The sequence below is a fragment of the Montipora capricornis genome, chromosome 10 (genome assembly GCF_036669925.1).
Source record: "Montipora capricornis isolate CH-2021 chromosome 10, ASM3666992v2, whole genome shotgun sequence".
NCBI classification, from domain to species: domain Eukaryota; kingdom Metazoa; phylum Cnidaria; class Anthozoa; order Scleractinia; family Acroporidae; genus Montipora; species Montipora capricornis.
This window is the reverse complement of record NC_090892.1, coordinates 20,873,272-20,888,450: the sequence shown is the minus strand read 5'-3', so window position 1 is coordinate 20,888,450 and position 15,179 is coordinate 20,873,272. Positions and strand designations below refer to the sequence as shown.

Sequence of the window (15,179 nt, the reverse complement as noted above, 5' to 3'; positions counted from 1 at the left end):
TTATGATATTGGCCAGGAGACGTTTACTGTCCATGCAAAGGTACCTGATACCATAGCTGTAATTCCTGGACTCCTCAACGTGTCTGAAGTTGACATTACCTTCCGACATCGCGTAGGAGATGAATTGAACACATGGTCATTTCAGGGCGATGGCGTCTCAGAGCTAGGAGGGGCAAAAGCAAATATCTCATTGAAAACAGAAGACGAAACCAAAGTCGTTTTCATCTCTGGGACCGCCGAGAAATGTCAGTGAAATTACTCGCTGAACAATATGGCCTTTCCTTCATTCCAGATGCGGAAAGTCAAGCAATTATCCAGAATAGTCAAATGAGTGATTTTGATTTTTATACAACCAAAGATCAAGTCAGCTACTTCAGAAAAGCAGAAAAATCGATACATCCACATCTCTGGTCTTGGGAATTTCCCTGGCGTAGACAAGACTACTGAAGCTGAGGCGGTGGTATATGAGGACAAAGGGCAATTGAAAACTTCTGTTGGATTTATATTCCCAAAGATTCCAATGCCGTCCATCATCGAAAGCAATTAAGGAATAGATGTGGATTATGCTGAAGAAATTACTAAGAAACAGTTTCAACACCTCGCTAGTTCTTTCCTTAGACGACGATGACTCTTTGTTCGAAAACCCGACACTCTCAGGGCTATCATTCGAGAAAGGCATATCCATGGTCGGTTTGTTCCGAATGCCTGAACAATGCAGAAACGATAAAATGTGTATGGCCGTCAAAACAATGCTCGAAAGTGAGCAGTGGTATCGAGTCCAAGGTCTCGTGAAACGCGATGCATTTACCTTGGCCGGAATGATTAACCGAAACTACGTGTTAGGAAATGGTCTTGTACTAAAAGACAACATGATTAAGTTGGACATTAAGGACGAATCTTCTTTCACTATACATTCCAAGCTGAGCTTTCCCAAGGAACCTCTTTCGTTCGTTGGAAACATAAACTTTGAAAACGGAACTGTGGAACTGGCCATGAGAAGTGATGGAGCTTTTTATCGTTCGTACAAAGGAGGATATCTGACATTTGACCAACTCTCCCTCAACACTGAAATCATGAATTCCATCCCACTACAGAAACTTTCACTAACAGGCAGAATGACGATGGGAAGTATAGGAAGCGGACATGAGATAATGGCCCCTTGCTTGATTTCATACCATGCAATGGACCCGGACTTCAGTCGAATTGAATCTAAGCTAAACGACATGACCATGGATAAGCTTGTGCAAGCCATGGAAATACCGAACGCGACGCTTCCGTATTCGTTAGCCTACGCTCCATTCATCGGTGGTTTAAAGGTGTTTTATCATCCAAATTTAAATACAAAGTCAATTTCTCCATTCGAGGAGCCCTTCACATTTTTGGTCGGTATTTCGACTGCTCCATCAAGATGAACGATTCTAGCCATCTTCACATGACTTCCTCTCACACTAAATCCCATTTGTACTGTCCAGTGGTTTTATCGTAGTCCAAGAGAGTAAGGGGAATTCCAAAAGCGGTCCAAAGCTCGAGGTCGAGATAGCTCCTTTCGACGTTCGTGTCAAAATGATCGGTTTTGCTCGTGTTCTCGGAACAGGATCGCCAACGGAGATCAAGATCTCCGATAGTGGTACAGAATTTCCTGTGAGTGGCAATATCTTTGATATCTCATCGACGGGATTGTACATCTCATCTCCTGAAGTTTTAGGAACATCTGATACATCCTCATTCCAGGTAAGCTGAATGATAAATAATAAGAAATTAAAACTAGTCTTCTTGCATTAAAAACTGAGCTGAAACCAAGTTTTATTGCCAAAGAAGGAGGAAAAAATCAGTCGTCTGCTTTCTCAACCGCGACAAGTTGCTACTCAACCTAAGTAAGTAGAATGGATAGCACAGTGGTGAGAGCACTCGCCTCCCACCAATTAGGCCCGGATTCATTTCCCAGACTTGGCTTTACATGTGGGTCGAGTTTATTGGGTCTCTATTCTGCTCCGAGAGGTTTTTCTCCGGTTACTCCGGTTTTGTACTCTCATTGAAAACTAGCCCAATATATAGATTTAGCCAAGCCTAAAAGCGGGGCTCCCGTTTCTAAACCCAGAAAGCAATATAGTGTTCATGGAAATAATCATGCTTCTGCATAAAGTACAATCGTCATTAGTGTGTACAGTTTACAGTGATCAAACAGATCAAACACCTCTGAGCTGACTAGCAGTAAACAAACAAGCCTTGCAAACAATAATAACAATTTTAATCAACAACTAAAACTGAAATTACATGACTGACAATCTTTACTCCCTCTCTCTTCAGTTCAGAACAACAGCAGAAATCTTTAAAGTTGAAATTTTTAAAGCGAACCAAAAATTCACAGTTAAACAAAGCAGCTCACAACTGGAAACGCATTTCACAAAAAAAGCCTGTAAATTTGATTGTTGTTGCCAGCGCCAGATACATCCGACACGCTCAAATAAAGTGCAGCTGTACTTGCTTAAATTATTTCCTCTTCAGAGACTGATCACATAGCCTTTTTGCTGAGCAAAACTATCATTGTGTTCCCTTTCAGGCTTACGGATGCCTCCCTGGAATCCATCAACAAGTGCTTAAAGCGGTAGACACTCTTTTAAAGGCAGCGGCTGTTGAGGCTGATAACTTCATCCAACAGGCAACAGAGAATCTGAAGGAAGCCAAAAACTATTACAGAAAGGCCACAAAGAATGAGGAATTCTATCGTCAGAAACTGACTGACGAACAGACGATTTTGGACAAAAGAATCAGAGAAGTTTGGTTAGCAGAGCAAAGATACAACAGTAGCTGTGAACTGAAAGAATGTACACAAAGTAGGTGACTTTGCTAGTTAATTTTTTACCTGTCCAGAATACTTTTGGTAAGGTTTGCGAGAGGATCTTTGAGATTACGGATTTTGAGTTTCGTCAATTCATCCGGGTGCACAAGGTTTAGGTAAAATGTGGATCACCAGTTTAACCTATAGGTAAAAACGGATTCAGCCTGAGAACGGATTTTACCGGCAACATTTCCGAACAATTGCAGATTGCAGACAGACATTTGTTTACTCCCGTAAATGAGGGCACCATGAGAGCATTTGCTAGAAGCTGGCGCTATAGTTTTATGTGAGAATTCAAGATCGACTGTTCATACATATGGTATATGAGGAATGTCTAGAGGCTTGTTCTAAGGCCATTAGAAGCGTGGCATAGGCAAAGGAGCATTCAGGAGTTGTCCTTTTCCCCTAAATTATCTTAAGTGTAAGATTTACCACAGAACTTTCTCGTGTCATTGGAAGAGGGAATGTTCAATTCGTGGATTAACCCAGTGGAAAAAAACTTCCTTCTCAAAAGACTTTTTCTTTTCTGACATAAGTGCCGTGAAGTCGAAATTAACCATCGGCTCTCTCTCGAATGAATACTTTTTAACAGTGACACAAAATAAAAAAAAGATGCACCTACTTTTTTGATATTCAATGCACAAGGTAGGGTCTCATTTTTGATCCATTACAATGAACTCCGGGCGACGAGGGAGCCCAATTCTTAATCCACTCAATGATATTTTTACAGCCATCAAATAAAGAGGTTTTCAAAAAGATCCTAGTCGTCCTGTACTTTAAAAAAAAAAAAAAACGTCCTCCTCTTTGAGGCAACTCAAGAGGCAATTCCTTCATAAAGAAATACCTCCTCCATATTACAATAGCGCTAAAAGGGCTAAAGCATTCCCTTATGAATAAAAAATCACACTCTATCCCCGAAAAAACAACAAATCAACCGTCCCATGAAACGTACCCCTATTTCGTGTTCGTTAAATATGTCGTTTGCCCTTCAGGTTGCATTGGCTGTGCAGATTGGAATAAATGCTGCACACGAGACGTATTTGGCAGTTGCGTGGAATGCCCATCTTGGAATAAATGCTGCTATAAAACGGGGGATCCTGTTTGTGTTGCACGGAATCATGGCTGTGATCACATCAGGAAAGTAGCAAGTGGAAACCTTGAGGACGCAAGAGTTAGTACCAATCTTATCATTTACTATTACATGAAATTACTTCAATATTTCTGCATGCCGATACCTCAATTGATGCATTGGTAGTTAATAGGGATGATTTGGGTTATAAACTAACCATATAGGGCTGACTGGTTGATTTGAGGTAAATTTGCGTACTTTACAGTGTTCGGTGGAATTCGGTGGAATACTTTGGATTTCATCTTAAGGCAGCATCCTTGATATTAATCTCCTTGGCTTTATAAGTTTATGATGCCTGAGTTGTGACGGACTGCTTTGTTGCTCCTCAAAGAAGATCAGTTGTCATTGTGAAAAAGTTACTGCGCTAACAAATAGTAGCCTCGTGCTTGGTTTAAGTCGTCATCTTTAGCATGTTTGTCTTTCCGTATTGTTCTTGTTTTTAGGATATCTACCTGGATCAAAAAGACGAGTGGACAACATAACTCAAGCCGTTTTCGACTCTGAATTTTCAAAAGGCAAAACAAAAGCTTGTTGGATGCTGCAGGGAAAGCTCTGTCGCTAATCGACAGAGATTCCACCATTGGAATCGAAGCATCAAAATCTATCAAGCACTATGGACTCGAGAATGTGCTTAAGATTCATAGCATCTGCTTTCAGGCCCCTGTGGATTCCTTAGCAACAAGCTGTATCAACATGAGCGTCAATGCCAGCGTTATGGGTTCCGATGAAGTCAAAACACTTCCTTTCCACGCATGTCTAAACAAAGAGCTAGTACCACGTTTGGCACGTTTTCTTGCTAATTATCTGTTCCCGGATATAGGATCAACCAAACAAAAAAGAAGCTTGGTCAACGAGGAGCAGAATTATCTTCCAGATGGAGAACCAGCCGATGACAGGCTAACGACATTCCTTCGAGGGCGAGGGTTATTACGAAGGACAAGAGACGCTGAGTCAAGCGATGAACGGGAGAACATTGAACCGTTTTGGGATCTAATTCATCAACATGATCCATTGAAGGAAGTGAGGAAGGCTGCACCACCCAGTCACCCAACTATGAACAACTTGAAAAGAAAGTGGAAAATTCCAGGTTTGTTGCTCTATGCGTGCAAGCTTAAGTTTTGTGGTCTCCCTAAGACAAGGCCGTCAATAATCGCACTTGTATCCCTCATGCTTTTTTCACTTATATCTACCAGATTCCCAAAGCACTGTATGAGTACTTCATATTTGACTAGATATGAAGATCGGAAATCCCTTATCTTTTCACTTTAGGAACAATTCTCTTGTTTGCATTTTTTGCAAGAAGACATTTTGCTCCTAACATGATAGGATGATTCTTGCTTGGACTTCTTCTTTGCATATTTCTTTTGCTTTTTCTTGGGGAAGGGTGTGAAGGGCAAATTCTGCCTACAGCCCCCGAGGTGTTGACCATGCATTGCAATACAAAACAAGAAAATTGCAAACCAATTGTTATTTGTTGGATTCCAACAGTTTCGAAGACAGGAAGGTGCAAGATTTTCCACCAGCTCTTGGATATCTGTAGAGATATGATGAAGACCGTGAAGAAAATGTATGGAACTTACATGTACGAGCGATATTTGTTTGCGAAGGAAAAGGACCGCTTTACAAGAAAACTCAAGCGGGTCACGAAACAACTGGAACTGTCGGGTAAGTCGACGAATAACTGACTAAAACCCATGCTATTTTGAAGTCAAAATAGATCAGTGTTTTTAAGATCCAGGCGTCGTCTCTCAAAAGACTGCTTTGGCCATTTTTTGGGCATACTGTTTTTTTTTTTTCATTTTTAACTTGGCTGGAGGATGCGACTCATTTTGATTCTTACGACTAGATATCAACAGAAACTATCCTAACTTTTAGTGGTAGCTTTCTGCGTTTCCTATCTGCTGCACATCAGTACTCTGATTGGTTCGTCGAATGCTTTGAATGTCAGTTTTTCCGATTGTATTGAATTTCCCCTCAAACAAGTGTACAATAAGAGAGGAAGCAAGAAACAAATACTAGGCAGTCTTGAAGCAAAATGATCACGGAATAAGAGAGATTTACCCTCTCGTTTGCGGCTTAAAGAAAAATTTGGCTTATCAGAATACAATAGAAACTCAACAGTTCTAAGGTACTTTTCTCGATCATTGTGTCCGAAAAGCAAGAATTGATTTCTGGCAAACAAAAAGTTTATTTTTCTCCTTATCTATGTAGTAGTTTGTCTCGATCGTATTGTTATAATAGTTATCTGTCTACTTTGCTCTTGGGGTGAAAAAAGCAAAGACGATTGGGTCTGAAACGATTCGTGTTATTGCAAGGTCGTTTATGCCTGTACACACAAATTGAAGCTCGGCTTTTGATAAAAGTTTTACTTGTATGAAGAATAATGGCTCTCGATAGAAAACCTGAATATATGGCTTTTGTCAATGGAACTTCAATTAATGCTTCAGTTGTTTATTTTCCCATCAGCTAGGCAAGTCTCTGGTACAGAAGACCAAATGGAAAGGATTGAGAGAAGTCTCAAGTTTGTCAGCGAAGGTGGGTTATCATAAAAGCGCTTTCCATATTCGCATCTTCATCACCGGATATTGTTTTGAATTTAGACTTGCCATGTATAGATCATACCTGTCAGAACGAGGTTTTCTCGTGGTCTTATATTTATGTGAACGGGAGGGATTTGCAATTCAATGAACAGAAAATTAATCCGTCAAGCCGTAGAAAAATAATTTTAACAGAAAAACTGGAATTCATGTCAAAACCGGCTTTTTCTTGTAGTAGATCGGTCTTAATGCAGCTCGTTCAGTTTTCACACAATTAGTATGGACCGGATATTTAACAATTATTCCATGAGCACGCGTTGGATACCAGTCTCATATCCAATAGAGTGTTTTCACTCACGCAATCAGTACAAACCTTGTTTTTCCACCGAAACAAAAGGAAACGTTAACATGATAATAGAGCTCAATTCCCGGAGGATTAGGTGGGTACACCAAGATGGCGGCCGGTCCATTGTTTGAGTGCACCAACATGATGGCTGCGACTTCACGTGAAAACACTCTATAAGCGTGAATGGAATAATTGTTTTGTTAAATTTTCATCAAATTCTGAACGTGTCAGATGTTGTGTCCCGGGAAATTTCGCTTCTCGCACAAATTGTTCAGGTTGGCAACCCTTGAATCATTTTTCATATTAGGTCATACGGTATATGAGCTGATAACCGAGATTGAGTGAACAAATTAGAACGCTCTAAACGCAATAATCTAATAACATACCATATCACGCTTTTACATCTGGCTAAGGTGTGGTGTTGTTCTTGGAAATCATTTATCGCGGTTAAAACTTGTTGAGAAGGGCCCTGGCAAACATTTCCCTATTGGAAGTGGGGCTACTCTCACAACGTATCATCATCATCATCATCATCATCATCATCATCATCATTCTCACTGTTAATAAAAGGTTAGCTTTTTGGTCCTAGATAACGTTAAATAAAGGGAGAAATTCATTGGGGCGGGCGTACTATTTATTAACGCCATTTTTCCCTGTCGAAGGTGTCAAGAAATGGAGCAAAAAATGCGAAGAGGAACTGAAACACCAGGAATCAATCAGTGTAAAGGCCTGGGTCAAAGCCATGGACAGCAGAATTACGTCACTCGGTGGAGAAGGTGTACAAAGGTTCTTGGGTAATCTGTTCCGTGCATTTGACGGTTTGTTTGAGAGTTCATCTCTGCCCTCAAAGGCAGCTAAGAAAGCTGTGACAGTAATGCAAGGAGTCAGGCAAATTAAAGCGGTGAGTTGCCAAATCCTCGGTTTTATTAAGCCTGGTTTACACTGCTTCATAAGCATAAGCATAACGAAGTTCACACTTGTTGCATAAGCGTAAGAGAAGTGACATGCGCAAGCACAGTTAGCTCCAGCAAAGACTCGGTGGAGAATGGGACGATCTACGTTTCCAAAATGGAGGATGAAGAATCCATACCTGCTACGTCACTACGTAGAAGAAGACGACGTCGACAAGAGAGAGAACGGTGAGAGAGTGGGAGCTGTTGGGTACGGGATATTTTTCGAAAGAGGAAAGAACAAGGAGACTTTCATAATCTGGTATGGGAACTGCAACTAGCGGACCGGGAATTTTACTATTTCGGGATACTTCATCAAACGATTTGTGGTAAAGGCAGGGATACTTGCGAACCGCCTCAGCAAGTTTCTTGTAAAAAACATTACCTTTGGACGCCATTTTTAGCACTATCATGAACTTGGATATCCGCTGGCATAAGAAACAGCTGACAACTCGGTCTTATAGCTTTCTGTGTATGATGCACCCGGTTTACACAATAATTACCGTGACATGAGCATAAGAAAACGTAAACGATTCCTTTTTCTTATTCCTAGGCTTATGATTATTTCATTCCCGCTTACTCTGTTTATACTTATTCTTATGTTTATGCTTTTGCTTATGCTTTTGTCACAGTGTAAACAAGGCTTTAGCGTTGTAGCAGTATTTCCCATGAGAGCTAAAAAAACAGCAAATGCATAAGAAAAAGGAATCGTTTACATTTTCTGATCCTTATGTCGTTTATGCTCATGTCACGTTAATAATTGCGTAAACCGGGTGCAACATACACAGAAACCTTAGACCAAGTTGTCATCTGTTTATGGTTAGACTTCACTTCTTTATCCACAAAAGGACGAAAAACCACAGGCTCCATCTCCACGAATAACGTAAGGCGTTTATTGATAACCAACACACTTTTCGGAAAGAGGGGCCGCAGTTGTTTTGGTCAAGCATTTACAATAAGAAGTCAGGGAAGGGACTCCGTGATTTTCCATCGAGGCTCTTTAAACGTATTTTTTGAAAGCTTTTCCATTTTTTTTTACAGGCATTCGACGAAGTCTTCACGAAGGACAGCACCCTTGGCCGCGCCAACTATCACGCAGACAGAGTTCTGTATAATATAGCGGAAATAGCTGATGTGGAAATCTACTGCCACAAATAAATAGTTTAGTTATTCCCTGCATTTTGTACTATATAGCGACCAGAGAAAGGACACAAAGATGGCATGCCTTCTCCAAAATATTGTTTGATAGGACGAGTGAGTAACGCCTCATCAAATTGGTAGCGGATAGACGAATTTCAGAAATCGAATTAAAACGGAATATTACGAACGAAGGGTTGTCATGTGATCAAGGCTCCCTGCACTGTCACTCTGGACTATGCGTAAGATACGTTTAAGTACCTCCGAGTAAATAGGCATACCAACTGTATCTTGTGCTATTAAAATTGTTTACTCAACACTTATTCCGTTACTGCAGCGTCCTTATGAAAGTTAGACCAAGAGTGACGCCATGAATTTCCATCCACGATGTGAAGAGTAAAATTCATTACTATCACTAATAAATTCACGTCTGGTGAAACAGAAGCAGACGTTAACTGAAAAGGGCTCCCATTTGAGCGGACTTCTAATCTTCCAGTAAATCGATCGCAGCATTTGGAATTAACCTACCGATCGTAATCACGTATTTGAACATTAAGAAATAACATTGTATTGTATACACACGATTCCACGCAGCAATTTAATTGTATAAAACTGAAGATGAATCAAGAGAATTGAATTATAGTAATATAATCTACCTTGAGATATCCTTAATTAATATTTGGAATATTACTTAGTATTCTTGACGAAAGGTTGGAGATTTCTATGGTTGAAACTCTTGGTTTGGGACTTTTCAAATAGGTCAAACTTGTTCCTCAACTTAATCTTAATATCTTCCACAACTAAAGCAAGTTGAAAAGACTGTTTGTTTCGATGCTCAACGCAGACTTTGAGACCTTTCATTTCTGTGAATTGGTTGCTCCTTCTTAAGTCCCACAACAACTAGTTTCAATTATAGAGTCATTCTTCAACGAAAACTATGTCGACTCTCGATCAGTTTGCATGCCAAGATTTCTCCCTAATTTTCCTCCCTGAATGGCAATGATGGCGGTGTAACCAGTGGGCCCGCCTTAATGTACGCAAATTTTCCATTGTTAGCCTCAATTTACATGGTAATTTCTGTCACAAGTATCTTAGGCATTGCTCGGTGTGGATAGCGGAAGAGCGAGAGCCACTGAGCAGCAGAGATTCACGAAACCAAGACGAGTATTTTAAAGTCATGCACGAGGAAATATTCTTATGGTGAATATTCGTCGCATGTAAAAGTTGGCGCACCAACGTTTAGGAAAACACTTTGCATAAATTAAACTTGTCACAAAAAATGACCCCATAAAACTCGTTGGTTTGGATGTGGCTTGACATCTTTACTTTTAAATTAATCCTTTAACGACCGAAGTATCCATTTTACATCCATTTCGTAGCAAAAATATTGTTAAAGGTGTACGTTTTCGACTAATAAAGAACTGTTACATTTTTGTTGTCTGTTCTTCAAATCCCCTTCCTCTTATAGGGAAGCCCGTTAAAGTGCCCCTGTGATTGAAAAAAAAAATCACTTCCTTTTTTTTCTTCAGATTTTGAAAAAATGTTTGCTTAAAACCTGACTGGTAAAATTTTGAGCTTTGATTTTTATCGAAAAGCCATTTATTTTGAGTGTAAGTTTTGGATTTCACGGTCCTCCATTACTCACGTTCAAAACTGACCGATTGGACCTCAGAGGGTTGGATCCAGGGAAAAGTGACGTCAAAGGCTCACTAGCTTAAAATTTCAGCGAGTGAATGCAGCTTATATAGATGCAAAACGCGAGTTTAAAAGTCTGAAAGGCCAAAACTCCCGTGCTGCATGTTAATTCCGCGGCGTATATACGCATTGCATTCTTAAATTGGTGAGTCTGTGCCGTCATTTTCTCCTCGATCCAGCTCTCTCTCAAGGCTCGTTTACACAGAGCGATTTTATCGTGCGACAAGAGCTGCGATAAAATCGCAGCAAAGTTGCACTAAATTTCGAGCATGTTCGAATTTGCGGCGACAAGACTGCGATCGGTCGCGCTACAAATCGCAGTGAAATCGCCGGCTGTTCACACGCGCGATTTGCTGTCGCCGTAAAATCGCCGTTCGATCGCAGCTCTTGTCGCGCGATAAAATCGCTCTGTGTAAATGAGCTTTCAAGATCTTAAAGTTAGTAACAGCGGACCATTAAATAGGAAAATTGCAGTTAAAATAAACTGGTGTCCTTTTCAAATCAAGGCTTAAGACTTTGGTAGCTTAGATTTTAGTTAACATAGTTTTGAAATCCAAGGAAACATAAGAATTGACTTTTTGTCATACGCGGGGCACTTTAAGTGATAAGCCGTTTACTTGGGTCTGGCAGTGTTGCTGACGGTTTAGCCTGAAACCATCTGAAATTCCAGAATAAGAAACTCAAACGAATCGTGGAGCACAAAGAGGTGACACCGATGTCTTTCTTAGTTTATATTGCTTTAATTTATTCCCTTGGATTGATGCATGCCAAAAGACAGGGAAAGAGGGAAAGACCAAAGACTTGGTGTAAGGTATTTGTAGCTTTCCTTTAGCCTGATAAAAGGCGGCAATTTTTATCCGTTCCAGGTACTTTTTATGCCATTCAAGTTGACAAATCCCAGGGTAGTTTGTTCCTCATTTTTATTCAAGGCAACAATCGCAAGCAAAACGAATATCAAAAGAAGAGGAGGTGGGACTTTGTCCACGGGTTAAGAACGTCACAAGCCTCGTTAGTACTAGCTCATAACTGATTACATGATAGATTCACTTACAGGTGTGCCAAAAAACTCAGGTTGGGTCACCGAGCTGAGTTTGGAGATATTGCTCAATATTTCTAACATAATTTGTTTCAAGCTTACTCGATTTTTAATTGCATTTTAATCTTCGGTCACTGAGTATTACATGTCTCACGCGCGCACGGCTTCGGAATAAATGACGAAGACGGGGCATGGTGAGTTGAATGGCCACTCTGTTCAACAAATGTAGAACACACGCATGCTTCATGATCGCCAAATCAATATGGCGGTACGTCGTTTATCTGGACAAGAGAGAGTCTTAGTTCCTCACAATCAAATTTCGCGAAAGTGTTAGTTCTTTTGTTGGCGCAATGTTGGAACCGTTTGAACGGCCTCAGCACGAATTTGTTTTTGCGTCCAACATTTTCCCAACACCCGTTTAACTTTTGTTGAACGAATGTTGGTCAAATGTTGAAACCGTTTAAACGGGCCGAGGTTCCTTTGAATAGGGTTGCTGGGCCATTTGCATCACCCTTTCTTCCTAATCTGCAGGTCAGCAAACAAAAAAAGACTCGTTACCAAGCCACAAACAAAGACTCGTTGCCAAACCGAACTCAACGGTCGCCGTGTTGTGTTCAAAGTGTGCGAGGTTGTTTTCCATCGTTTTATCGTTTCGTTTGGGACACTAACAGCTGCCTGACCTCGCTGGCAGGGCTTCGATTGCGCGGCTAGGGGATTGAAATTAAAGAAAAACCTTTTCCCTTGAATTATACCGTGGAATTTTAACCGTGGGAACATTTTCTCCAGGAATATTTGACTCAATTTGGTGGGCTACTGAGAATTCATTGTTCAGCCTTCGTATTTTACTATGACCGTTGGAACTGATAATGGCTCAATTGTCGTCAAATCTGGAAAAAAAACCACACAGGAAGGAAGCGACCCACAATGGCAATAAGCTTAGGCTTTTTAATTGAGAATTATTTCGTAAAAGTATCTTCTCAGCTCATTTATCGGGATTCCCATAAAAATCCTTATGTTAGTTGTTTGCTTTCTCTCGCACTGAGCTTGGGGCGTCTGTGCCCTGTTGTAATACGTTACGATATATTACATGTTAGATGATGTTGGATCAAATTTGAAAACGATCACATTTTTCGTGCAACATTTTGGATGCTGCATGATGTTGTACTCGTTTGGCCACATTCACGTAACATCGTTGCACTAGGGAGTGCCCGCTATGTCCACTTTGTTGCACGACAGAGTCTGGGGCACATAAACATCGACACGTTGCGTTCGGCCAGCCCGTTCAAGGCATGTCGCAACATCATCCGACAATGTTGCAAGAAGTTGCGTTGAAATGTTGCGAGCGTTTGGCCAGGCCTAAAAGATTCAAACTCTGAGAAAACGCTAACTCCAAGAAGAGATATGGGAATTGCAGTCTCCATGTCATGAGTTCCTGCTTTGTTCGAAGCTTTAAGATCTACCTTTTCAAACAGAGAAAGAACCTCCACCCACCCTCTCCCCGAACCGCCAACAGGCCGCCACAAAGCCGTTAATGAAAGCTTAAAGTGGTACTACGACCAAAAAAAAAAAATTGTTTTTCCTTTGGATTTCAAAACTATGTTAACTAAACACTAACTCACCCAAGTTTTAAGTTCTGATTTTAAAAAGACACCTGTTTATTCTAGCTGGAATTTTCTTATTTATTGGTCCGCCATTAGTAACTTTAAAATCTTGAGAGGGCTGGGTCGAGGAGAAAATGACGTCAAACACTCACTAGTTTAAGAATGCAATGCGTGTGTACGCGGCCTAATTAATATGCAGCACGGGAGTTTCGGGCTTTCAGACTTTTCAACCCGTGTTTTGCATATATAATAAATTGCGTTTACACGCTGAAATTTTAAGCTAGTGAGTAAATGACGTCATTTTCTCTAGATCCAACCCTCTGAGGTCCAATCGGCCAGTTTTGAACGTGAGTAATGGCGGACCTTGAAATCCAAAACTTACACTCAAAATAAACAGCCTTTGGATAAAACTCAAAGCTCAAAATTTTGCCAGTTAGGTGTTAAGCGAACACGCTTTCAAAATCTGAAGAAAAAAAGGAATTGATTTTTTGATCATAGTACCACTTTAAAGCGTTGCGTGACGCCACAGATTAATGATGTGACCATCATATAAACCTTTATTCCGAGGAGTGTGGACGGAATTAAAGCTGCAAGAAGTCATGGAAAATATACCATTGTTTAGATGACAAAAAAGTTTAATTTATTCAATTACAACTTGTCTATTGAAAATTTTGCAGCCTCTTACCATGCCTAGAGTGACAAGTTTACTAACCGGAATCGGAATTAGTGGTGTGATCAGCACACCATACATCTGATGTAATATATTTAGGCTAAAATTTGTTTGCAAATTTGATCTTTTTTCGTAGTCTTTAACCGGCAAACCAAGCTATGTCACCAAGTCCAATTTCTTTCTTTTGACTCAATCTACGCACTGATAAATCATGGATCACGCCGAATTGCTATACAGAGACTTATTGTCTGATTTCTAAATTTTCTTTCGGATAACCCGACCTCTTTTTGAGTTTCTACAATTCCTCCACTTTGTTTTCGAATATATCTTTGAAAGCTAGAAATTAAAACCACCCTTCGAAATCTACTGGTGCTTCTTATGGATGTGTAGCGAAACCTCTTCCACACAAAGACAGAAAGGGTTTTGTGATGAATATCATATCGTAATGAGAAGAATCCATTTATACGTCAAGTATCTACAGAGAAATTTTCGTTAAAATTGATCTACCGATTTTGTCTCTCATTTTTGCGGTAGTCACTGTGACAGTATGGAGTTTAAGAAACCGCGACGGCTACGGCGACGAAAATGTCACTTCAAAATATAAGTTTGAACTGTTCTAAGTATTTCATGATTGTTCCATCTTGTTTATATTATTCAATATGAGCGAACTGTCCTAAAACTGGATTGGTATGGAACGACAACGCCAAAAAGCAGTAATATTAGTGGTTACAAGAATCAAAATGATCGTGCTGCACGTGCAACACGCATTTTTGTACCTTTCTCTCCCGTACTCGGCAAAACTACTACGTGAAATGAAATGACCAAATTTAAGGTTTTGACGACAACGTGGACAAACTACGGTGAATCTTTCAGTCTCACTCTTTACTTCAAATCCGTTGCCGTAGCCGTCGACGTTTCCAAACTCCCTAATACGTAATCTTTCCGACGTTTGTTTTGTGCCAATAAAGAGCTCACCTCAGAGTTAATGCCAAAAATGTGCTTGAAATATGCTGTTTGTCTAAGCTAAATGCGACCTATTTGACCTCTGGTCATCACACGCTCGTTAAACTCACTAATCGAACAAGAACTAAAACGTTTTTTTGGCTTATGACAAACATACGTCTGTCATTTGCCGTTAACACTAGTCACGACGGTCAATCTAATTATAAGACCCTTTCCCTTTCATATACTGAATTGTCACACAGTCGAATGTTCGCCCATAAAAACCTGAATTCGATT

General features: G+C 40.3%; 2 protein-coding genes and 1 pseudogene across 2 annotated transcripts in view; 1 reads left to right on the top strand and 2 right to left on the bottom strand.

Moving 5' to 3' along the window:
* Positions 1-15,179, bottom strand: part of LOC138022204 (organic cation/carnitine transporter 2-like) — a 205,840-nt gene that overhangs the window by 127,643 nt on the left and 63,018 nt on the right. The gene's annotated exons all lie outside the window — the stretch shown is intronic.
* On the top strand, positions 2-10,323 carry LOC138020409 (uncharacterized; annotated as a pseudogene).
* LOC138020408 (deleted in malignant brain tumors 1 protein-like) overlaps positions 13,888-15,179 on the bottom strand; it is a 55,039-nt gene continuing 53,747 nt past the window's right edge. The window contains exon 24 of the mRNA XM_068867399.1: positions 13,888-15,179. This exon is cut by the window's right edge and continues 317 nt beyond it. Within this exon, the coding sequence (XP_068723500.1) occupies positions 15,138-15,179 (42 nt within the window). The 3' untranslated portion in view covers positions 13,888-15,137.